Below are 25,532 nucleotides of genomic sequence, written 5' to 3' on the forward strand. Positions count from 1 at the left end.
CTGCCTCATTGCCAAAGAATGCTGCAGCGTTATTTACAGTAGATGAATCTGGCACTCTGCTTCTAGTTGCACGGTGTTTTTTTTAAAGAGGCTTGCAAAGCAGAGAGCCCCACCCCTCTTCTGTGGATGTGTGGGATTTTTAAATAGCTGTCCCGGCTGGAGGCGTGAATGCCTGCACGGTGTCTGATAAGTTGGATGAGTCGGGGTACTTTCATAATTGGCTCTGGAGTTTGTTCTGCTGCAAGGAGGGGGTTGCCGAGTTGTTAGCGCGCATGCGCAGCGGCGTTGGTTCCGTTAGCTGTCATAGTGTTTTCCTTCATGGACCAAAACTCACCGGACAGCTCCGCAAACACGCCCGCAGCTTAACGCAGACAGCACCCCGCAAACATTTGGACTTTCAAAGCCGACAATAATGTCTGCAGCGAGCTGTTTCACGGTGCACAAACTCGGACACTGTCGTCGTTACCGGACACAGTCACGGTAACGTAAGTAACGGCTGCTGCTGAAGGTGGGAGGAACTTTTACTTAAAGTTGGAAAAGTATTTTTAAAGTTTTTTAACTATGGTAGCTTCTTTGTTGACCGGCGTGGCCCAAACACCGGAGTGAAACCGGATTTAAAAAAAAATAAAATAAAAAAAAAAATAAAAAAAGGAGCCGGACAGGTAAGCTCCGGTAAGCTCCGGTTGCGATGGGCAACCGCGGGATGGAGGAGCTGATCCCGCTGGTCAACCGACTGCAAGACGCCCTGAGCAGCGTCGGGCAGAGCTGCAGCCTCCACCTGCCGCAGATCGCCGTGGTGGGCGGACAGAGTGCGGGGAAGAGCTCCGTCCTGGAGAACTTCGTGGGCAGGTAAAGCACACCTGAACTCCGAGTGAACCGTGCAACACCGGGAGTGATGAAATGACTGAGTTTACTCTAGATACAGAAGCAGGCACTGCTTTATTAGAAATTGTTGGTATTGCCTTTATTAATCATTTTATTGATCAATTAATTAATTAAGAGCTAATTAATTAGAGCAACTTCTGGTTCTCTAGGTTGTGAATAATCCCTTTGTTTGTTACCTGTCCTCGATCATAAACAAAAAAACAAGTATATAACTAAAGATGTGATGGCAACCTATGAGTTTTTAACAATCTGGCAATCCAAAATAGCTTATAATTAATAAATACACTGGATCAAAATACATAAACAAGCATATATCTAAAGATGTGAGTTTTTATTTATGCATTAAAAACATTTAAAGCTGCATTAATAATAAACATATAGAGTATTTTTTAACAATCTGGCAATCCAAAATAGTTTTAATGGCTTATAATTAATAAATATACTGGATCAAAATACATAAACAAGTATATAACTAACAAAGATGTGATGGCAACCTCTGAGTTTTTATTAATTATTAAAAACATTTAAAGCTGTGTTAATAATAAACATCTACAGTAGGAATCTGGCGATCCAGAATTGTTTTAATGGCTTATAATTAATAAACACACTGGATCAAAATACATAAACAAGTATATAGCTATATAACTAAAGATGTGATGGTAACCTATGAGTTTTTATTAATGCATTAAAAACATTTAAAGCTGCATTAATAATAAACATCTACAGTTTTTAACAATCTGGCGATCCAGAATTGTTTTAATGGTTTATAATGAATCGTTAAAGCCTTAGCAAATATGTAAAATGTACTAAAATATGTTAAAGTCTATAGTTTCTTATTAATAAGTCACTTAAATGTTGCAAAAATGGCCAAATACTTTAAATGTGTGAACTCTAATCAGAAGAAAATGTGATTCTTCATATTTTTGACATTATGACTTTGTAATAAATTGCAATTGTTGTTTGTAATGCTAAAAGTGAAGCCATGGCAACTGTGATTCAGTGGTTGGAACAAGCTTCATACACAAGCATCTGTGTTCCACTGAATTGAAACCAGGACTTCGGGCTACTACTGTAACCAATTACGACGTGTCCACGTGCATCTCCAGTCTAACTCTGGTGATAAGGCTTGAAGTGGTGGATGCCAGGGGTGCTGGTGTCTGTATGACAGTAGCCAGGACAGCAGCTTATCTCAGTGACCGGCTGCAAAGGTGTACACGAGTAATAGAAGGTTAATATGAGTTATTGGAATCAGCTTTCTTTTAGTTGACCTACACCAATCAGCTTTGTTGAATTCACATTTTATTCTGACCTATAATATATTTGGATTAAAATACTGCAGCATGCATCTGAGTAACATGAAGTTTAAATGCAAGTTTCAGTATGTGACAGGGAGAATAAGTACTTCCATCCTGTCTGAAAAGAATGCTGGTGAGTAAGTCAGCTTCCTCCGAGACAGTCTGAGGACAGAGGAGCTCTGTTAACTAAAGGAGAATCATGTATTGTCCACAGTAGCCCGCCTATGCAGGTCAGAACGTGTGTCGTAACTATAGAAGACCGCTTAATGCTTGCTTTCCTGGCTGTGTATTGATATTTTATCACACGCCTCAGTTCTTTGTCCGACTATGTTATGACATCCCCTTTGTAGGGGGCCGTGCCAACTTTAGATCCGAGACAGGATGCAGCAAAATAAACTTCCTGAATCTGATTTTAATAGGAAAGAGGATGATTATGGTTTACCCTGTGCACTGTGTTTCTTTATAGTTAATGCTACATTTGACTTCTAGTCTTTATATATCCGGTATGGTGGATTTTTCTTTCCCTTCATCATTAACATGCTGTAATTTTTGATAGTATGGCAACTTAAACACAAACTACTTGCATTATTTATGGGTTATATATATAGTTTTAGTGTAATGGTCTTACCTGTGTGTGTACAATAAGAATAGTAGTTTCAAGGGTGTGTATATGTTTCAAGATGCAAGTCTGCACAGTGGCAGTTTGCTTTGTGTGTTTGTGTCCAATTGAGTCTTTCCTCTCCAACAGAGACTTCCTTCCACGGGGTTCAGGAGTCGTCACTCGCCGGCCTTTAATCCTCCAGCTGCTTAGTGGTAACTCGGGTAGGTAAGACACGCTCATGGACGCTCATCCAGCCTCTGCATTCTCAGCCATTCTTAAGCTCGTTGTTTCAAGCTGCCACCAGATGGCAGTACGATGTCTTACAATGGCTGGATGGTGGGACAGTCATTCAATTGGCATCTTATGGTCAGAGATGTTTGATTGCATCCTGTGTTTTTTGGCCCTCTTGCTTCTGCTGCAGAGAAGTCAGCAGGCTGCGTTTGCATTACCTAAAAACTGATATCACACTGCTGGAAACCTGTCGGAAGAGTACAATTACAAATTAACTCGACTTAATTAAACCTCATTTATATATCCTGCTGTGTTATTCTCAGCTCTCGAGGTCTGACTCATAATACAGTTATGAAGCACTGGAGGGGTATGATTTTCCAAAGATCCTCCAGAATTATGATCATATTATCTATTTATTATCCTCTTTCCAGAGCATGGTGAATTTCTCCACTGTAAAGGAAAGAAGTTCACAGACTTTGATGAGATCCGCAAAGAGATCGAGGTAGAGACATGCAGAGTCACCGGATCCAATAAAGGCATCTCTCCCGTCCCCATCAACCTACGGATTTATTCACCGCATGGTAACTCAGGGTGTACTTGTGTCTGCTCAACATGTCAGATGCATTCACGCAAAGTGTACTCACGTGCATCCGTGTGTTTGCAGTGCTGAACCTGACTCTCGTGGACCTGCCTGGCATCACCAAGGTGCCTGTAGGCGACCAGCCAGCAGACATAGAGTACCAGATACGAGACATGATCATGCAGTACATCTGCAAGGAAAACTGTCTCATCCTGGCTGTCACGCCAGCCAACACTGACCTGGCCAACTCTGATGCACTCAAACTGGCAAAAGATGTTGACCCACAGGGTAAGACACACACACGTGTGGTGAGCTTGTATAGTTTGTGGAGTTGTATAATCGCCTGAGAATATAGCTGTACAGCCTGATATCTTTACAGGGATTAATGATCCCATTGGTGATTTTTTAAAGGTTGATTTTTAACATTTCCACAGGTTTCGAAATCACATATGGAGGTTATAAAGTGTCTCTGTTTTTCATCTTCCTTTCAGGCCAGCGAACAATTGGTGTAATCACTAAACTGGACCTGATGGATGAAGGAACAGATGCCCGGGAAATACTAGAGAACAGATTGCTTCCTCTACGCAGAGGTGTGCTTCTTGTGCTTGTGGGCGCCAAGTGTGTGTGTGTGCGTACACTTCTAGTTGTAATATAGTCACACTGCATCCAGCGAAGGCTCTTTTGAGAGAGGCTGACATTAGGACTGCGTCTGTTATCAGTAGCCAGAGGCTCAGTCTCGGTCAAGCTCTCATTCCCTGTGTGTTTTTTTTTTCTTGTTCTCTCCGTCTGACGCTTTCTTTCTGTCTCTTTTGTTCACATTCTTTCTCATTCATGTGCAGTATCTCTTTGGGTCGTGATGAAAGAGGGTCGTGCACTTTGTATGACATCCCAGTAACACCACCCAGTGTGTGTGTGTGTGTGTGAGTCTCCACATTTTTGGTTCGTGACGTACAAAACCGAGAGACAGAGATTATATTAATGACGAATGTGTGCGAGTGAATAAGAGGCAGAGAGATACATAAAGCGAGAGAGGCAAGGGAAAAAGGCATTGCATGGGAGCTCCTGTGACAGTGTATAGATCGTGTAAAGCACCACCAGGTGTTGGCTCCTTCATGCTTCTCCATCAGTACTAATGCATTAGCCATGGAAGCCCACTGAAATAACCGCCATAGTAGCAGCATAGAGCTGAAGCATTAGATATGGAGCCTGGTGCTATTACATCTATTACTGTACTAAATAGGGGATTTGGACCCGCTTTATACCACATGCTCCGCAGTTCCGAAAACATATTCATTTCCTGCTTGTATGCTACAGCCTTAACGGAACAAATCTATGAAGACTTCCCAAGAACACGTCAGAAATGCACTTACATCAGAGTCCTTGATCGTCCCTTCCTCCCGTTACACATTGTCTTCTTTAACATAATCGCGTGTTCCTCGTTTCCTCTCACCCCTCCCCAGGTTACATAGGGGTGGTGAACCGCAGTCAGAAGGACATTGATGGGAAAAAGGATATTAAGGCAGCTCTGCTTGCAGAGCAGAAGTTTTTCCTGTCCCATCCGGCCTACAAGCACATGGCTGAAAACATGGGCACCCCATATTTACAGAGAATACTAAACCAGGTTAAAAATGCACACAAACATATGCACACATAGAGAAGTTAATTTACCGTGTGTATATATTGTTAACTGATACTGTTTGTTTGCAGCAACTGACAAACCACATCCGGGACACTTTGCCAGCCTTCCGTAGTCATCTGCAGAGCCAGCTTCTGGCCTTGAACAAAGAGGCTGAAGAGTACAGACAGTATAGTCCTGATGACCCTGCACGCAGGACCAAGACAATGCTACAGTCAGTCAGTCTTTCTGGATGTGTGTGTCCATTTATTGTTGTTTAAATTATTTACATGTGAGTGTTTCTCCTGGTCCGCGTGTTTCTGTTCTATAGGTTAGTTCAACGTTTAGCTGTCGACTTTGAGAAACTAATCGAGGGCTCAGGCGACAAAGTAGACACCGTCAATCTGTCAGGAGGTGCTAAGATCAACCGAATCTTCCATGAGCGCTTCCCCTATGAACTGGTCAAGGTGTGTGTATCTGCGTATGATTTTTTTGTTTGTTTGTCTTTGAGAAAATATAGCGCTTGTCACCCAGCAGCTCCATGAATACTGTATGTGCTTCATTAACTGTGATGCTTGGATATCAGCAAGCGCTCGACTGTGAATAACATTGTGCCGTTTGTCTTCAGCTTGAGTCTGATGAGAGGAAGCTGCGGCAGGAGATCAACTATGCCATCAGAAACATCCATGGTGTCAGGTGTAGTATAGCAGTGTTCTAAATGAATGCAAAGTGTCACATCCTTCACCATTTTCTGTTCCTTTCTTCAATCTACCTCTCTGTCCCTATAGGACAGGCTTGTTCACTCCTGACATGGCATTTGAAGCCATAGTAAAGAAACAGGTATCAAGGCTAAAAGGGCCGTGTACTAAATTTGTTGACATGGTCAGTCAAGAACTACTCTCCACTGTGCACCAGTGTATCGGCAAGGTATAAGTCTATATATGTGTGTGTGTGTGTGTCATGTACTTGTACGTTTTGGGGTGTAAAACCTACCTGACTTCTGCTCTGTTTTCTCTTTATAGCTCAGTTCTTTTCCCAAACTGCAAGAAGAGACAGAGAGAATTGTCACCACTGAAATACAAGAGCAAGAGAGTAAATGCAGGGACCAGGTCATTCACACACAGCTGGACATGTTGCAAATCAGTTATAACTCGTTTGTCGTGGCACTGTTTCTGTAGTTAATATATGTCTGCTCTGTTCAGATCATGTTGCTCATTGACATACAGCTCGCCTACATAAATACCAAGCACGAGGACTTCATTGGCTTCACAAAGTGAGTAACCTCACTGGGTTTAAACTGTAAAATGAACTCTAAAGTCGGAACAGAGTAAACAATATGAGCTCTTCCTCTCTTTTAGTGCTCAGCACGCACACAACCAAAACAATAAGAAGAATGCTGCAGCGATGGCAGGAAACCAGGTGGGACAATACAATTGTGTGTATGCATATATGTATATATATGTATGTATATATATATATATCTATTTATATAATATATATATATATATAATATATATATATATATAATATATATATACACAACAGAAGTATGTATTTGTGCAGACAGTGTGCTTCTCTTTTTTCTTATACGTTGCGTTGATGCGATGATGTATGCTGTGCAGAAATGATCCTTTGTTCTCTGCAGTGCAACATTCGAGTGTGCATGGTTGTGAACTACATTTTTTCCATCATTTTTATTTGTTTTTTTTTATTTTCAGTGGTGTCACCGTCCCATGTGTTATGTATTAATCGGTATTTGTAGCTACAGATAAATGGGAGATTTCTTGTGATTTTGCTGATCAATCATCCAACCACAGTTGATCTTGGCTTTTAGGCATAGGAATGCAGTCAAGCAAAAATTCATCTTTTCTTTTTTTTTTGGTTTTTCTCAGTCTGTTATGATTAATATGTAACATCATATTTATTTGACACATTAGAAAGCAGGAATAATTAAAAACACAGTCTCAGTATGATTGTTTTTAATCAGGAACATTGATATATGATGATGATATCAGTGCATTTTAACCACAGCATTTTACACAATCTTTCCTGTTACTTTGATAGTCGTTAACTAAAATAAATATCCGTGTCATCCCCAAAAACCTAATGTAAACCCCTAATTAAGTAAAAAAATAACTCCATCTTAATGTTGCTCCTTTATCTCCTGTTTTTCCCCAGGGTGTGGGCCTTCTCTCAAGTCTAATAGTAGGAGACCAATCTCTCTAAGCCCACTCACTCACTGCTGCCTCTACTGGAAATATTTTTGTGCAGGATTCAAGCTTAAGGGTTGTGGGTTGGCATTCGAATGATGGCGGCAAACATGCACGCTGCTTTATTAATCATGTTTTTCCATAATCTGCTACAGATTCACTCCTGATGTTCACTCTTTCCTTTCAGTTACAGATTTCAGTATTTTTCTCTCTGTCTCAGCCCTGTCATCTTTACCTTCTGCAGCTCCACTGCTCTATGAATATGTGCAGATGTTCACATTTTCCTTGTATGCAGGATGCGTATGTCATTTCATGGTATCTGTATGCTATCTATTTGCTATCGTACACACACCTGTCTTCCAGTTTCATCCTGTTTTTATCTCCAAATGTGCTTACTTTCTATATCTACACGTGCATCTTTGACCACTTATGTCCATTGGTGGTCAGTTAAATATTTTGGCTGCTGAATCTATGTCACAAATGTCTAAGCTGCAAAAATCTTTCCCTCCGATGTGTGAGCTCCATCACACATCTTCATAGGAGTTAGACCTTGCTGTTTCATTTTTCCATTGTGATGTTCCAGTCAGTCCTGCCATCTGAACTCCTTACCCTTGGCTGTCGTGCAGGTCATACGCAAGGGCTGGCTGACCATCAGCAACATCGGCATCATGAAGGGCGGAGCCAAGGAATACTGGTTTATCCTCACCGCTGAGAGTTTGTCTTGGTTCAAGGATGATGAGGTGACTCATTCACACTCACACTCATGCTTGGATTACACTGAGACATGTTGTAATATGAGCAATATTTTAGGGACTTAATAAATAAGAAAATAGTGAAGTCAAGACACAGCAGTACACTGGAGCCATCACACGTTTATTAACACACGTAACTCGACTTGAAACAACATGTTGATTGGAAAGTTGAGAGATTCAAGTAGAAGGGAGATCGCTCGTCTGTCGATATTGTTGTCCAGCAAAGCCCCTGCAGTTTTACTGAAGTAAGTGGCCCTCTGTTCTGATGTCAGTGGGGCTGCCATCTGTCTGCCTGTCTGTGCCTGCTGTACAGGAGCAGAAGGTCTGCACAGCAAGTGTAGACAGGCAGACACACCACAACAGTCTCATCCTGTCACAATTGATGTCATGGGAAGAGGAAAGGGCACAGGAAAGTGAGATCAGAAGAGGAGGAGGGTGGTGGGGGACACATTGCGGCGTTTGTGTGCGGACACAAACAAGCACCTGTAAACATCGACATCTGGATGAGAGCGCTGTCGATGATGCTGTTGTGGATGAAAACGAGCCGTCGTTGACAGATGTATAATCGAGCGGTTGGTAGAATCCGTGTGCAGAATGCTTTTACAAATAAGTTATTGTTCTTGGTGACCGCGCTGAAATGGCTGGAAAGCCGAGTTGCGGCTAAAAGTAAACCGTCGGACCCCTTATGGAGGCTTTGTGACATATAACACCATTCAATGCACTGAAGTTGCATTTTTAACCCTATTTCTCTGTCCAGCAGTTAGTTTATTTGCTTTTCTCTCTTACCACCTGGACCTGCAACTGAGCCCCTCTCCGTTTCCCCCATTCATTCCTCTGACGCCCCCCCTTCCCATTCGTCCCGCTCTCGGCTCACTCTTCCCCTTACTCCCCCCCTCGCTCCTTTCTTCCTCTTCTGGGAGTTCAGGCATTTGGAGCGGCTCACTCTGACACAGCTGGAGCTGCACCAAGCCAAACTAAGCACACATACGCACACAAACACACACATATGCACACAAACACACAGTGGGGCAGACTTGTATACACAGTATGCAGTACACATGCGGAGTCTGATGTAAACAAACTGGCATGCAAATAGTGGAGAAAAATATACACTAACTCAGACAGACACACGGCCACTTTTCAGATAAACACTGGACCGCTTGAACACACTGTTCCCAGACACAGCCCCAGGCATGCATATTGTACACACACAGTGTTATAGGTTTACAAATCAACTCACACACACACACACTGACTTAGCACATCTGTGACAAATAATACTAAGACAGGCAAGCAAATATCTGCCGACCACATCACAGCAACAAACTTTCGGCTTTCCGTGAATCACGATGAGCCACGTATCGTTTCGCTCGAAGGATTGAGGCGAAGTTGAAAATTCGAAACTTTTCAATTAATTCGGGCTCGGTTGGGTTAGACATCGTTAGACTTTTGCATCTCCTCGCCACGTTGGATGGTTTATCAGCTGTGCTTGAAAGGCTCGAGTGAAATGTCAGTCACCCGTGTTATCACTGATGATCAGATCTACTGGCCTTCCACATGCATCTTTGTGCGCGCACACACACACACACACACACTCACACACACACACACACACTCACTCACACAAGCCAAACTTCTGCTTCTTCTCTCTTGCAGTTCCCGCTCTCACTCTCCCCGCCCACACTACCTCCACAGACATTTCTTTTTTCTACCCCCCCCTCCTCCTTTTTTTAAAATTTTCTGTTTCTTTACCTCTGTTGCCTTTTCCTCCTCCTTTCTCTCCCTCTCTCTGTCTGTCTCCCCCCTCTCTCCCTCTCTCTCTCTCTCCCCCTTTCTGTGGTTGGCAGTCTCCCTGGGACTGTGCACATTCCTGGCTGGAAAATCTGAAGCTTTGTCCAAACACCAGCTTCCAAGATCTGCCCAGAGAAATCCCACATGGCTGTTTCTACACTGCAGACCTCCCCCTTTGCCTCCCCCCCCCTCTCCCTCTTAACTCCTCCACAGTCGCCTCTCCAACACCCGCCCGCCCTCCCGCCTCCCCCACCCCATCCCTCCTAACCTCCCCTCTCCATCCCTGTGTCGATTGCAATTTTTTAACGGCTTCTAGGCCCTACATTACTCTCTCTCTCTCCTTTCCGTGTGCCACAACGGTTGTACCCTCATACTGACCTCATACCGAGAGTGCAGCATAATAGTTCAGAGTTTAATCTCCACAGCACACTGAACAGACATACATTCCTTCACCCCTCCACTGCCAGGGCTCCACCAGGCAGGCTGAAGAAAAACAGATGGCTCATGCCTATACACTTAATCTACATCCTTCCCTCTGTGTGTAGGTGTGTGTGTGTGTGTGTGTGTGTGTGTGTGTGTGTGTCTGTGTGTGTGTGTGTGTGTGTGTGTGTGTGTGAGGCCTGCTACAAATCTCATCCATTAGTCTTATAGGACGAGGAGACACAGCTTCAGACACAGCAGCCGGCCCTGATGTATGATACTTCACGGCCACCCTGACAACACTGGGAATAAAACACAGACTCACTTACACACACACACACACACACACACACACACACACACACACACACACACACACACACACAGGCATGCATATACAAAACAGTGCCGTGATGTCTGTGAACACAAGAGTCATCATAGTGCCGCACATGCAGAAACTCAAAATACCCAACGAGAAGCACCCTGAAAAAAAATTACTTTAGAGCTTCTGTGAAATGACGTGGTGTAAAAGGAGTTTAATTAATTATCTAGTTTGTAGCTTTGCTGCCTTTAGGTGTTAAAACAGTCACAGGTTAAAGCTTCTCTTCGCGCTGCAAATAAACGTCTCTGCCTCGAAAGGAAGTGTCGCTCGCCATTAACAAAGACAATTAATTCAAGGTGACGAACACTACAAAATGGATGTCATTACGCTTGATATAGAGTCAGTGACGGCATTTTAAAGCGGTGAGAGCTGGTGAGAATGTGTGCACATTAAAAGGCATTTGCACCCAAGTAAGAAACATCAGAGAATATAAGACCCTAGATTCGCATCAGCGTGGAGTATACGGAGGCTTTCACGTTGTCCCGAGTCTTGCTGCTGAAGCACTTCCTTGCACAGTCTAACCAATGTGCAGACTACTGTACACCAGTAAGATCCTGAACAGGTAGTCTGAACACTGGGATGACGGAGCAGGACCCTTTCTCACTCTTTACTCTCTGGCTTCGCCTTTTCCCGCTCTGGTTGTTCGCTAGCAGTCCAGCCTGCGGCGGAGATGAGTCTGCAAAAGATTTCCTCTGTTATTCTCTTCTTTCTTATCCTGTCTCGGCGTTGGGTCGCGAGGGTCTCTCGTGCACATCGGACATCCATTCCTATGGGTGTCCCTCCTCCGGAGATGTTAGTATGTCTTGAGTCGAGCGTCCGCAGGGCTGTGTCCCGGTGTAGTATCCAGTCTTGACGTGGCACATTCACTCATTCAGCTAGGGATCTGCCTGTTCGCTCGGGGAAGGCATAAGGAAATTTAGGGAGTGAGAGAAGGAGAGAGAGTTAGGGAGGAACTTAGCAGCCATATATGGGTTGATGGGACCCATGGGGAATCAACTTTGGAGTGGTCTGCAGTTTCTCCCCACTTCTCCTGCACACTCTCTTGCTCTCTATGTTCCTCAACTCTTCCTCTTCTACTCTAGCAAAATCCTCCCTCTATCCACCTCTATCCCTCCTCTTCCTCTCTTCCTCATCTCTACTTTCTATTTCTACCCCATCAGAGCAGCCTATACTCTCCCCCAGTCTCCACCTCCTCTGTCTAAAGCGATCCCAGATGTTGCCGTATGAGCGCCAATCGCGTTCTGTCATTTTATTTTTTTTTCAGCCTCTGTTACAGGAAGTGGGCCCCTTTTGGAAAAAAGGAAAGAGGAACGAAGGAAAAGAGTCGTAGGGTTCAGGGGAGCACTGAGAGAGGGAAGACCGAAATGTACAACCAAGCGCACTCACATCTCATACCACATGTGTGCACGGGTTCAAATGCAAGGGCGCACGCATGCAGACAACATGCAGGGTTTTTAGGACACCCTCTTTTGCAGGCGCGCCTGAGTTATCTTTTCAGCGCGCGCTTCTTTGCCTCATCCATGGCTAGTCTATCACAAATCTTTCTGGAAGCCCCCTTCTCCAAAGGTTAGAAAGAGGGAGCAGGCCGGGAAAGAGAGACGAGGGGGAAGGGCTTCACTTTAGGAGAAATGTTGTGTTAGAGCTTGAGTCTGAGTAATGACTTTCACATGTGAGCCCGGCCTCTCTCCCTCTCTTTTTTTCTCTCATTCCCTCCCTCCCTGCTTCGGTTTTCTGTACCCTGCCTCCATACTGTCTGGTTCTCCTCACTCTGGCCGGCCTCACTCCTCCAACTGTTCTCCGTCATTCATAAGTCCCCCTGGTGATGACAGACTATAGACTTATGGCATCTCTTTCTCACTTCTCTCTCCCTCGTCCACCGTCCTTCTTTCACTAGTTAGCGGGTAGCTGATGTGAGACAGCGCGACAGGCAGACTCATCATCTGATATGTTCCACATCTCGCTTAGCCTTCTGACATTTTTTCCTCCTACAACTGAAGTCTTTTGGCCCCTCTTTCTTTCTCCAGGGGCAGGCTGAAAAATATTTACTACCAGACACACAACTATTTTAGCTAAAGCCCCCAAATGAACTGTCTTCAGTCTCTTTTGTTGTTGGTTTTTTTTCTGCTATCAACACCTGTGTTACCTCTCTGTGATGTCATATTTTACTCTGCATACCCCTGTCAAAACCTTATCTCTCTTATTCTGTCTGTTTCAGGAAAAAGAGAAGAAGTACATGCTTCCTCTGGACAACTTAAAGCTCAGAGATGTGGAGAAGGGCTTCATGTCAAGCAAATTTGTTTTTGCAATCTTCAACACAGAGTTAAGGTTTGTGTGTGTGTGTGTGTGTGTGTGTGTGTGTGGCTTGAGGTCTGCGTCTGTGTGCATGAGTCAGAAAAGGGAGTTCTGTTCTTGTCACCTGCTCGCTGAAGTTTTAGTGATATTTTACAAGGGTGGATATGACAGAGGAGGAAAGGGAGGAGATGTCAGAGTGTTGTTTTGCCCTTCCTCTGACCTCTTCTGTTAAACTTTGCCACCGGAACTGAAAGGATATCCAGTGGGTGCTGCAGCGGGTTGTAGTTTTTTTGGGGGGGGGGTTTTGCCTCCAAGAAAATGCCAAGCTGGTGAGGGTTAGGGCTGGGTTTGGGTTTGCTGGGTTTATGTGTGTGAAATAGATTGAGAAAGACAGAGAGACAAAGAGAGAGCATAAGAGAGAGAGAGAGAGAGAGAGAGAGTGTTTAGGAGCTGGAGCTGACCCAAAGCCTGCCTGATTGTACCAGAGCATGTGGGCTTTGTTTATAATTCTGTGCTATGCTGCATTCGGACACACAAACTGGATTTGCGTGTGCGTACGTGTGTGTGTGTGCATGTGTGTATGTGTCTTTGCCAATGTGTGTGTGTGTGTGTGTGTGTGTGTGTATGTGTGTGTGTACACAGACCACAGCATACCGACGGCAGGCTCATTAAGCAGCTAATCAAAGCCAGAGAGCTTGGATCAGAGATGAGGCTGCTCTTGTTTGGAAAGAATTGCTCGACTCACCACAAAAAGGAGGGAGAAAGAAGAATTGGAAGGATTGAGGGGAGAAAGAAAAGCGGGAGAGAGAGTATCAGAGCAATCGGCCAGGAATGTGTCAAAGTCTGTCCTATGGCGCCCCCCCCCCCTCCCCTCTTTCCTGCTCCCTCACTCTCTCTGTTTCTCTTTCTGTATTTGCATGTGTGTGTGTGGCAGACATTGCAGTGGTTTTGTCCCTGTCTGACAGTAATCAAAAACCTCAGGAAACTCTTCAAATCTAAAGCAGTCAAGGCTCTGTGCTGAAATTCCTCAAGATGAGTGAAAAAACTCACACTGGCCACGGGCTGGAGGAGAGGATAGCAAAAAAAAAAAGGGACGAGGAAAAAATAAAAGTTGAAGTGAGTGATAAATCAGCATGGAGAACACTTTTAATGTGCGCTCGCTGGTGTATACGAATGTTAGTGTACTGATCCTGGTGTAATAGCGCTCCAGTATTGTCATTGTTGGCCTGGCTCCCTGTCTGTTAGCCACCACACCCTGACTTATTAGCCTCACCCATCCTAGCCCAGCAATAAGCTCACAAGCGGACAGCTTATTTCTTGATCTTTCTTTCTTTCTTTCTGTATAGCTCTCTGCTGCTGGAATCTATCCCCCCGTTTTTTTTCTCTTTCCATTCCTGTTGTCTCTCTCGTTCTCACACGCACAACGCTTTCACATCTTTGAGGTTAATTGCTATGTGTTCTGAATGTGAGAAGGGAACAACAAAAGGAGGAAAGAAACAACTGAGTGATTAAGGGAAAAATGTTAAACAGATGGGCCACAGGCTGCTCCAGAGCCCCCTTTTTTTTTTTGTGTGTGCGTGTTTCTTACTTTGCTGCGCTGCCTCCGCCGCCAAAGCACAGAGAGGGTGCAATGGTGTGAAGCTGGAAGTCAGAGGAATGATGGAGGGGGAAAGCAAAGCGAGGGGAATGAATAACACGGAGAGAATAGATGATGGAGATAAGCGGATAAGAGTTAGAGTTAGGGAGGTCATTCGAGGCACAGCGGTTGGGGAGAAACAAATGAAACTGTTTGATTTTGTGTGCCTGTAAGTATTTATGTGTGTGCCTAGTTGCAAGTGCTTGTGTGGGTGTGTGTGTTTCTGTCCGATACACTTATCAGTGAATCATTCCCTCTTTACATTCTTCTGGATTGTGTATACGATATTGTATAAAGGATCATACTTGGCCCAACCTGTTTTATCATTTTTTTTCCCCATCGAGCAGGAGTGACTCTTACTGGTGTTTACCGCATATCAAGTCATTTACACAAGATGCAGGAGTCAGAGTCAGACAGTGAACCGCTTGAATAGTTTGGTCATTGTCTGCATGCGTGTGCACATTAGACCAGACTCTGATGATTGTACTGTTACTGTACTGTACTCATGACATGCTCTGAATTTTAGGCAGTCTCCCCCCACAAAGTTAAAGACAGCCTCATAGCCTCTGTTATTAAATCACACAATAAACTCACAACATTAGAAACTTGTTTGTTTTATAGAAAGACATTTTTTTGTACATTGCTCTATCGTGCAAACCAGATAACGGAGCATGGAAGCTCATCAATCACATTTGATCTATAGCACTGTACGACATTTAAAATGGACACTTGAAAGTGGCAAACCTAACTATTGTTTTATGAAAATGCGAGAAATGACACTTCTAACAAACAGAAGTCAATGTGAAGACAAATGGATTTTTTCAGGATGATTTTCAGGTGACCTTTATCTGTCTAAAGAATACTGACTAACACTGATTCACAGAGACTTGTTGCTTTGTCAATTTAATGATAAGGAATGTGTTAAATTCACATCTTACACACACACAGGCAACCTTGTTTCAATAACATTTGGCTTGTGTTCAAAGTGGGCGAAGAGCTGAGCGGAGATGGGGGTATTACACCCAAATCATCCATGTGGTCTCGGCCAACTCTTTCCTGCTTTGATGTCCTCTTTTTAAGTACACTACGCACTAACTGATAATAGGCGAGACCTGCATCATTTCAAAAGTAACAGCTCTCGAGATACGTGATAATTATACAGAGCGATACAGCATGTGGCGGACTCTAACAGTGTTTTTTTTTTTTTTGCAGCAGACACTTTTTTTAGTTTCTTCTAGGGACTACTTTCCTCTCTACCCACAAGACATGGAGCAAGACTTGTTTTGTTTCCACTGGTAGTGATCTTGGTAAAAAAAAAAAAAGAGGAGAGAGCGTACAGCTAAAAATGACTGAAAACACCATTTATCCCACGCATTGGGACTAAAACTCTACATCACCTATACTGGGAAACCAGTAATAACATGCAATTACTAAAAGGGCAGAGTATTTTGAATAATGCTTATAGTCATTTTTGATATTCAGCACAGTGTACTAGTGTGCATGATGTTGATATACTGTATTTTCTGCTGGTAAGAGTAAAGTAACCAACGGGTCAGTCTCTTCACATCTCGGTCTGTTTGTTTAAGGTATGTAAGTTATGAGTTCATTATCCTGTATTGTGGAAAAAAGTGTTGTTACTGGCGAGGAAGTGTAGTCTGACAATGTCGCATTGAATCTGCAGGAACGTGTACAAGGACTACAAATGCCTTGAGTTGGCCTGCGACTCTCAGGAGGAGCTGGACAGCTGGAAGGCATCTCTGCTTCAGGCCGGAGTCTACCCTGAGAAAGTCACTGTTAGTACCCTGACCCATAATTCAACCTAATTAAACCAAACCCTGACCTCAGCCGCGGGGGGAGCTGCACCTGTCTGCACCTTACCTGTGTGTTGTATGCGCTTAAGACATTTGCTAACCTTAAATCCCGGCCATAACCCCTTACCCCTCTCTCCATGTTCCCCCTTTCTTTTCCCCTGCCAAAAATGAAAAAGCAAGTCCCCCACCCCTTCCATCTTGCTCTGTCGTTGGCTCTTCAGCACAGCATTCTTGGCCCATGATGTCACTCCAATATGTGTGTATGTGTATGTGTTCTAGTCTGTTTCTAATCAGCAGTTCCTCGTCCCTCACCCACTCCCCCTTTTCTTTCTTCTGCCCACTCCTCCTTACCTCCCTCGCTTGTGTTCCCTCCATTCTGCTCTCCCTGTTCCTATCGCAGTGGCTCTATACTTCTCCTCGTCACAAGCATACGATAGATGACAAGATATGGAGAGACGCATGAGGCCAATCTTTATTGCATTGCACATCTGTGTTAGCGTGAAATTACCAGCTGTGTTACCTCAGCAGTCACTGCAGCACATTCAGTCCTCGGGGTTTTAAAAACTCTCAAATCTCCATCTTGTTTGTCCCAGGGAAACGGAGCCGAAAACTTCTCCGACCCCCAGCTGGAGCGTCAGGTGGAAACCATTCGTAACCTGGTCGACTCCTACATGACCATCATCTATAAGACCGTCAAGGACTTAATGCCAAAGACCATTATGCACCTCATGATCAACAGCGTAAGCTATCCAGACCAGACTGTTAACTTTTGAGTAATTTTCCCTTTCTTTCGTTAGAATTGTTCAGCCAAAAGCTCGCTCACAGCCCGGCGAATTCCCCCCTCTGCCATACAAGTATTCAGCGTTTGAAACCCTATTTGAGCACGTTCCAGCGACCTGAAAAAGAAAGGAGAGACCCATAGAGAAAAATAGATTTTCACCACCCCCTTTAAGAATCATAGTCATAGTCATAATCCCAAATCAGAGTAAAATATCACTTTACAAAGTCTCAAAGATTTTGACTTGTCACAGCTGTTTATAATCCCTCTCTCTAGGTGAAGGAGTTCATTAGCTCTGAGCTCCTGGCCCAGCTCTACGCTCTGGGAGAATGCTCAGCTCTGATGGATGAGTCACCGGAGCAGCAGAAGCATCGCGAGGAAGTGCTCTGCAAACACGCTGCCCTGAAGGAGGCGCTCACCGTCATCGGAAAGATCTCCACCTCCACTTGCACCACCCCTATGCCTCCACCTGTAGACTCCTCTTGGATACAGCCCTCCAGGTACACACATACTCTACACGCAGTCAGCGACGCTTAGATGCCATGCAAGTAGATAAAGTGTCTGTTACTGAACGGCCCTCTTCTCCACCCAGCAATGCACTCCCTAAAAAGTCAGCGACCAGTGGCAAGCCAGTGGCTCGTGGCCATGCCCCATCTGTTCCTCGGGTGCCCGCTCACACTGGACCCACTGCTGCCCAGAGTGTTGATGGCCTTCAGCAGCCTGCTGGCCAACCCACCCGCGCTCCACCTAGCGTGCCAAGGTGACTATGAAACCGCACAGTTCCTGCCTGAAACCTGACCTGTTACATTATGACCTCCAGTCCGTCACTCAAATATTACACTGGCATATATGCATACGCACGCACACACACACACACTCACTCACGTACACACAATTACATACAGAGGCACCAGGGCAGAGGGAGTTGTTATTTGAGCTGGGTGGGGGTCTGCTGGAAAATGTGTTTCTCATATTCTATTTCCCATCAGCCTCAGTAGACAGGACTTCTCTCTGTGCAGCTTTTTACTGGAGCCAGAGACAACAGGCTCAGCACTCTGTCAAGTTTTCATCTTTCTCTCTGTCCTTCATCCCCTCTTTTCCCTCGTTCTCCTAGCATGCATTTGTTTTATTGCCTTCCCCAGTTTCCCTCATGCAATAACCGTTATTTTTCCTTTTCCCCCTACTTCTTTTTCTTGTACATTTTTTAACTTCTCCTCTTTCACTGGTTCCTCCCCTGCTTTTGGCCTGTCTCTCCCTTTTCTCTCTGCCTCATTTCCTCTGTGCTCTCCAATGGTTCTTTAGGTTCTTTCCCGCATACAGTCTCCCGCTTTCCTAGCCTGACTATTTCCATCCAACCATATGCCTCTTTTGCTTGCACAATCTCTCTCTCTCCCCTATAGATGTACATGGGGCATGAGAGTATAATTCTATTTTTTTCTACCTGATATTTATTCTCATTCATCACCGCAAAGTCTTCTGACGCTGGAACAGAACAGAGCGCCTTTATTGTCATTGCACCGTGCAAAACGAATTTTGCTGCAATTTGACGCTCCAGGCCATGACTTGTGTAACATCTAATTATGACTGTCATCGCTGCAAATTAAAAGAACTCTTTCCAAATAAAGATACAAAAGGTATACACATGGAAATCCGTTAGCGAGGAAATGTGACCCCTCAATTATAGTACTCCAACATTTGGATTAGCTCCTTGCTAGATTGCACATCTTTCCAATATTTCATGTTCTCTAACCCACTGCTGTCTTAAGCATGTTGTAGTAATCTCTAATAACTGTTATTTCCTCACTCTTATTTGCCAATTTTCTCTCTTCTTCTTCTTTCAGACACTGCCAATCCCTATAATTCTCCATCAGAACAAGGCTCTAATTCAGGGGTCAGCAGTCAGGTTACACAATGGGCCAATTTTGCCAACTTTTTTTTGTTTTTTTGCAAAAACTGTTCATTGAATGGCCGACACAGTTTTAAAACTGCAGTGGAGACATGAGCTTGTGTTTTAAACATCTGCATTTGTTTGGATATTTTCTTCATTTCAGAATAAAATGAGCATATAAAGCTTTAAATGCTGCTTCTTCTTTCCTTTTTAAGGCTCCAGGCTAAGTCCTGACCAGTATTAGAGCACATAGTAGTGCTGGATGCAGTATAACTAGACTTTGTTAGGACTAGCAATAAGAAAGCCACAGTCAGAGATAACACTGTTATTGTCTCATTCTAAAAAAAAACACCACCTCTGTCCAAGACCAGACAAAATTGCATTTCATGAATTACTTCTCGTAGAAGATATGATCAGACTGTTACACCGTCCTTTTCTGAAGGATTTAAGTGGGCGTTCTGTTAATATTATTATATTAAGTAATGTCTTTGATCTGATCTTCTCTCCAGGAGACATCCTCCACCCATCCCAAATGTGAAATGACAGTCCTTTCCCTGCTAAGAACTCCATTACCCATCTACCCCGGTGATCTTTCCAGCTGCGGCGGAGTGCTACCCAGAGACACCCAATGACCTGTGTGATGTGTAATCCAGCTGAAGCATTAAACTGGGCTTCTCTCGTCTCCTCTGGGAGCAGCTGTCTGCAAAAGTCACTGAGTCTTGAGCCTGTTTTGTACATAATATCAGCAGCCATCAAGGCTAGAATGTGCTCGACCGTCTCCTGACTTTTCTGAAGCGCCTGAACTCTGTGTAAATAAAACAAATACCACTTTATGAGTTATTCTGCTAAAAGAGAATGCACATGCACTATTTTTACTGTTTTTCAATAAACAGGTGTTTTATTTTTGAACGTGTATCCTCCTTTTTTCATTTTCAAAGGTTGAATACGAAAGAAATATTGTTTTCTATGGCAGGTCATCAATTTAAACACACTATTGCTGATTTTTTTTTTTTTTTTCATACATTTCAACTCAGCCAAAATACACTTTTGCTCACTCTTGTTGCATCTAGTTTAAGTGTCCAAAAAACACTATATCACATTTTAATGTGAGTGTTTTTGGCACATGGAGATGACTGACATAGAAATGTTTGAGGACCCCTGATGTGTGCCTTATTACCAGTATTAGTTATGTCTCCAATGTAAATAAAACACTGAAGAAGGAAGAAGAAGAAAAAAAAAAAAAAGGTCATGATTTGCAACAGCACAGTGTGTGACGCGCTGTTACTACGACGCACTTTCCTTGTTTGTGGAAGTGTGGTTCTCCGAGCAGGAGCAGGAGGAGGAGGTGGAGGTGGTGGAGGGCGGCCGCATCAGTTACAGACAGCCCGGCGGAACTTTGTTAAAAGTCGGGCTTCATCTGCTGCTAAATGGCGCCACCACAGCAGCCAAAGGAAAAGGCAAAGCCCGCCGTCACGTTTCCTCAGAGGCCGGGAAGAGAAGCGATGAAGGTACGACACCTGGCGTCCACTCACACACTGCTGTTAGTTTAAATGTTGGTGTGCGTTGCATGAATTTCTTGGAAAGCTGCTCACAAAATAAGTCCTAAAAACTAAAATACTGTCACTATCTGGTGTTTTTATTTAGTTTAAGTCGAAAACAGGTCGCTGTGTCCAGCTGCATTTTTTATTTATTGAAACAAAAACAACAAAAATGAACATAAACATGAGCTACAACAGTTCCAGCCCTGCTCAGATTTAAAACACGCTGTTAATGACATGTCCTGGCAGCTCGCGCTGTGCTGCTCTCTGTTGGCTGAAGGCTTTACAGCAGCACGAGCAGGATTACCACAGGTGTTTTTAATTAACTCAACCCGCCAAAAAAAACACGCGTCACTAATTGGAGGGGGAGGGAATGAGAGATGGCAGACAGGAGGAGAGAGGTTCACTGCAGATATGCAGCAGGAACTAGAATATAACATAAATAAATCATTTGGTATATATTATACTCGCCAAATACTTTGTACACAAATGTAGATTTTCAAAAATTCAACATATTTCTAAAAGAGCTGCACCTTTAAAACTTAAGAAATCAAAGAAAGCCTTATTTTTCTTCTCTTTCCATTGTTTTACTTTATATTGTTGTTCTGTTTATACTCTATTCTTCTTAAATGTAAGAAATGCTACGCTCAGTTCTGAAAGCAGCAACTTTTATTTATAATAATAATAATAATATATTTTATTTCATAGGTGCCTTTCTGTCACCCAAGGACCCCTTACAATAAATGAGAGTAGACAGCAAATAACAGAAACAAACAAAAAGTAATTGTAACTGTATTTAAATATGCTTATTTGTATTGTATTTTGCAATAAAGTAAAAAGAAGAAGAAAAAGATATGCAGCAAGAGCTTCTTACACTGGGTTTTTATTTCCACATAGTTAAGGTAAAAATGTACATCTGTGAATCCCAAGTATTAAATAGCAAAACCCTTTAAAATCTTCATTTGTGCTCCTAATGTTTAATTTTAACATTCATCCATTCAGACAACATACTGAACACGGCACCCACAGATTATTAAAACATCACTGATTTAAAAACTGGTGCATAGCATCAGAATATGTGCAGTCATGTAAGAAGACGGCATTGCACATCAGTTCATAGCTTTCATACAAACTCTGGAGGTCAACACTCGTAAAGATAATAGCAGCTCAAACATTAAAAAACAAGTAGTCATCGCTGTTCAAACGGACGTGGACTGATGATAAAATAATTTGTCATTTTAGTTGTAAAGCAACAACATCACACAGACAGTAAATTCGTTAAAATTGTCAGCTGGCTCACACCTCAAATGTAGCTGAAGTCAGGAGCACCATGTGCTTCTGTTAGTGAAGGAAGTGGCTGAGGTCCTCATGAATCTCAGCCTCATCCCAGGGTCCCTGGATGTTGTCCTTGTGTCTCTGCAGCCTGACTAGCAGCAGGGGACAGAGTAATGTAACGCTCCCTAAAGCCAGGGCCAAGAGCACGGCACCCCCTGGCGACTGGGACCCCAGGCCGCAAATCCCTCCGACACACACTCCCACACACAGCGCGTTAAAATGTCCAGGGGCGTTCTCCCGCAACCTCTGCAGCAGGCAGGGCCACAGGGCAAACACCAGCAGGGCACAGCTGAGCATGGCGAAGGTGTGCAGAGCCCCAGGTAACCTTGAGGCCAGACACACTGAGGCAAACAGGGCTGCGTTTAAGGAGAGGCTGCCGGGGGGTGAAGGGTGGGCGTAAGGGAATGACACCAGGTGGGCCAGCAGCATCACAGCAGACATGGCGTACACTGTGTCAGTGCTCACAGACTCCGTCAGTGTTTTCAGAACTGGCGAGAAGCCAAACGTGAAGGACAGAAAAATAGTAGCACTCTGTAAATCAGCCAGACGAGTCCGGAGCTCACAGCCTGATTCGTCATGAGACGTCAGAGCTTGGTACAGCACATAACCCAGCAGGGTGCAGACAAGACTGTGCCACAGCAGGCTCTCCGGGGACAGCAGACCCTGCAAGGAAAGCAGAGAAGTGCATTCATTATATAAATGTACAGTGTACTCTGTGAGAACAACTGATTTTCTAAAGCGTTACCTGCTCCATGTAGAGCCAGAGGGTGATAAAAATGGCCACACATGACAGCTGTTGTCCCACAAAGCCTGCTTCTTTGACCACAGTCCAGTAGCGGTACTGCCGGATGCCCTCGTTCCTCCGCAACTCCTCCAGGAAACGCTGGTCCACGTAGTTATCAGGGAACGGCTGCTGCTCCCACAGCACCTTTCGCCAGGGCACAGCTGGACCCGGGAGACCGTCTGGCCCCATCACCCTGACACAAACAAACATGGATACATTTGTGAGCAACAATTTTGCTCATGGGCAGCTCACAGCAAGAAGGTTCCTGCTTTGCTGGGGCTTTTCTGTGTGGAGTCTGCATGTTCGTATCATGTCTGTGTGGGTTCTCAACGGGTACCCCAGCTTCTTTTCCTCCCACAGGCCAAAACATGTAAGGTCAGTTTGGTGACTCTAAATTGCCAGTAAATCTTAATGTGCCCTGTGATGAGATGCCGAATCGTCCACCTCTCAGCCGAGGTCAACTGGGACAGACTCCAGCCCCTCCAGGATTTTGCTCATCCAATATTCAAAGTAGCTGTACCAAATGTAGCTTTATAGATTAGACTAGACTAATAGGCAACACTCCTGGGATACCACTAGACCTCCAAAAAACTCCAGGTTTACTCTGTGTGAAAGACTGTGCCAATTTATTTATCAACTGATGACAGCTGTGTGGTGGGTACTGTTATGGGAATTTTTAAAGAAAAGCCCTTGAATATGTAAGACTGGATTCAAAGTATCAACGTTTAAGTTGGATTTATTATTCTCGTACAAGGAGCGTTTAACAGTGCAACACACAAAAGACTTACAGAGAAAAGGCTCCTCGAGGAGCTCTAACAGATGGTTCTTATACATTTTTAAAAAAAATGTCTCGGATACCTCCCCACTGATACAGATAATATCATAAAATTCTTTATTGGTTTTCTGCTCAGTAATGAGCATTATGATTCATATCCAAATGATACTCCCCTAACCTGTCTCTCCTGTCTTGTACTACTGATTTATAATTATCTCTCCCTGCCAGCCTCAGTAAACACAGGCCAAATAAGGGAAGTGGACGAGACATGCAAAAGACAGGATACACCCACACACACACACACACACTATGTAAATTAAAACATCTGAACCCCAGTATAATCCTAATTTTTATATCAGGTACTGCTTTATTACCCGATGTAAAAGTCTCGGCTGTGCCATGAACTTCAATAATGCAGTTTTGAACTCATATGTCGAATATTCCTGAATTATTTGGTGTTTGACCAAAGCACCGTAGGTCTACGCCAGGCATGTCCACAGTCCGGCCCGGGGGCCAATCACGGCCCTCAGTCAGATTTATGGCCTGCTAGGATTGTCTGATACTGTATGTCTGGAAGATTTTGGCTTTTTTTTTTTGTTGACATAACGAAGCATTTGAACTTTTAAGGACATAACTGCTGGTGTACCTGTATGAACCTGCAGATGTGACACAATGTAATTACTTTCTGAATGATTTTTGTTTAAAGACAAAAACAAGAGTGACACGTTTTTAAACTTTAAACGTTAACAGACTTTGCATCACTCATAATAAGTCATGTTTACAATGAACACGAGGTTCAGATTTGTATCAACTTCAGGCATTTGTATGTAACTTTGATTGTTTTTCATTTTTAAATGTTAGTACTGGCTTCACATTGTCAAATCTGGCCCTCTCAACTCAACCTACTTTTTCCCTTGGGACTGAACTAAACACTAAAGCCACAAGTCTCTTGTTTACACTGGAGATCAGCTGTTAGGATGCCCCTGTTTGTTTGTTTGTTTGTTTGTTTATGTTTGTCTGAGCCACCTTGTACACTGTGAGCTGCTGTAACAAGTGAATTTCTCCGGTATGTGTTCAATGAAGTCTGTCTTAACTTAAAACTGTGTATTTTTATATATTTATTAAGGTTTGACATTAACTGTTCACCTGAATGCCTTTGAAGCTAACGAGCTATCCGTCATCTAATGAGACTTACAGAATTAATATTGTAATTTTCGACAACATATCAGCAGCTGTGGCCGTGTGGGGGTCTGTACTTCGTATTCTCGGTGTTTCTTTGTAGCTGTCGGTGAATAAACGTCAGTAAACAGAGTTTGATTCAATGTTTTGACGGTTAGCCGCTGCTAGCTTTAAACCCCCGGCACTTCCGGCTGTGACGCCACCTTTAAAAATAAAAAAATAAAAAGTCTACGAACATTAACATGTTAGCGACCTGTCAGACAATTTTCACAAACATATAAATATATGTATATATATAAATAAAAACCCGTTTCTCCACCTACCTAGTGGTGTTTGTTTTTGTAGCTGTGATGCTACAACCTCGTCATGTCCTTAGGCCGGAAGTGAGGCACTTTGTCAGACCATATATACATAGACGCCGCATTGAGCGGGTTGGTCGTTGGTCGCGATACGTCAACGTGTCCGCCATATTGGATGTGGCAGATCTGCCCGTAAACTAATACAAGGAAATGGACTGAACTTCATAAAGCGCCTTTCTACAAAGTTCTTTAAGTTAATGTCTCTTATACACCCATTCACACACACACTAATATATCTGGGAAACAAACAGGCACCAAAAACAACGTATGTAACTTTGAAAGTGATGATTATAAATGTTTACTCCTTATGTAAGCACCAAACCAACGTATGTATTTTTCTAATGCTGAGTGTTTACAGCTACTAATGTGTGTAACATTAGCATTAACTTAAAGAA

General features: G+C 43.6%; 2 protein-coding genes across 5 annotated transcripts; one reads left to right on the forward strand and one right to left on the reverse strand.

Annotated features, from left to right (window-relative positions):
* The first annotated feature begins 217 nt into the window (after positions 1-217).
* On the forward strand, positions 218-19,879 carry dnm3a (dynamin 3a). 3 transcript variants are annotated; one of them, XM_027290502.1, is made up of 22 exons: positions 218-849; positions 2,929-3,002; positions 3,444-3,593; positions 3,677-3,880; positions 4,084-4,182; positions 5,053-5,213; positions 5,300-5,442; positions 5,539-5,674; positions 5,836-5,903; positions 5,996-6,134; positions 6,230-6,316; positions 6,410-6,480; positions 6,566-6,626; positions 7,386-7,412; positions 8,044-8,157; positions 12,978-13,087; positions 16,372-16,483; positions 17,095-17,241; positions 17,556-17,779; positions 17,872-18,039; positions 19,121-19,170; positions 19,677-19,879. In XM_027290502.1, the coding sequence occupies exons 1-21, from the start codon at positions 689-691 to the stop codon at positions 19,137-19,139; spliced, it is 2,475 nt and encodes an 824-aa protein (XP_027146303.1). In that variant the 5' UTR covers positions 218-688; the 3' UTR covers positions 19,140-19,170; positions 19,677-19,879. The 3 variants fall into 3 exon arrangements, with proteins under 3 accessions (XP_027146303.1, XP_027146302.1, XP_027146304.1); XM_027290501.1 differs by lacking the exon at positions 19,121-19,170 and having other exon boundaries at positions 224-849; XM_027290503.1 differs by lacking the exons at positions 7,386-7,412; positions 19,121-19,170 and having other exon boundaries at positions 229-849.
* A 1,693-nt stretch (positions 19,880-21,572) lies between these two features.
* Positions 21,573-25,206, reverse strand: pigc (phosphatidylinositol glycan anchor biosynthesis, class C). Of its 2 annotated transcripts, XM_027290348.1 has the most exons (4): positions 25,102-25,206; positions 22,786-23,017; positions 22,043-22,703; positions 21,573-21,992 (listed from the first exon to the last, which is right to left on the reverse strand). In XM_027290348.1, exons 2-3 carry the CDS (start codon positions 23,011-23,013, stop codon positions 22,047-22,049), a joined length of 885 nt encoding a protein of 294 aa, XP_027146149.1. In that variant the 5' UTR covers positions 23,014-23,017; positions 25,102-25,206; the 3' UTR covers positions 21,573-21,992; positions 22,043-22,046. The 2 variants fall into 2 exon arrangements, with proteins under 2 accessions (XP_027146149.1, XP_019115255.2); XM_019259710.2 differs by having other exon boundaries at positions 21,573-22,703.
* Positions 25,207-25,532: the final 326 nt, after the last annotated feature.

Source organism: Larimichthys crocea, chromosome XVII (assembly GCF_000972845.2).
Source record: "Larimichthys crocea isolate SSNF chromosome XVII, L_crocea_2.0, whole genome shotgun sequence".
Taxonomy (NCBI): Eukaryota; Metazoa; Chordata; class Actinopteri; family Sciaenidae; genus Larimichthys; species Larimichthys crocea.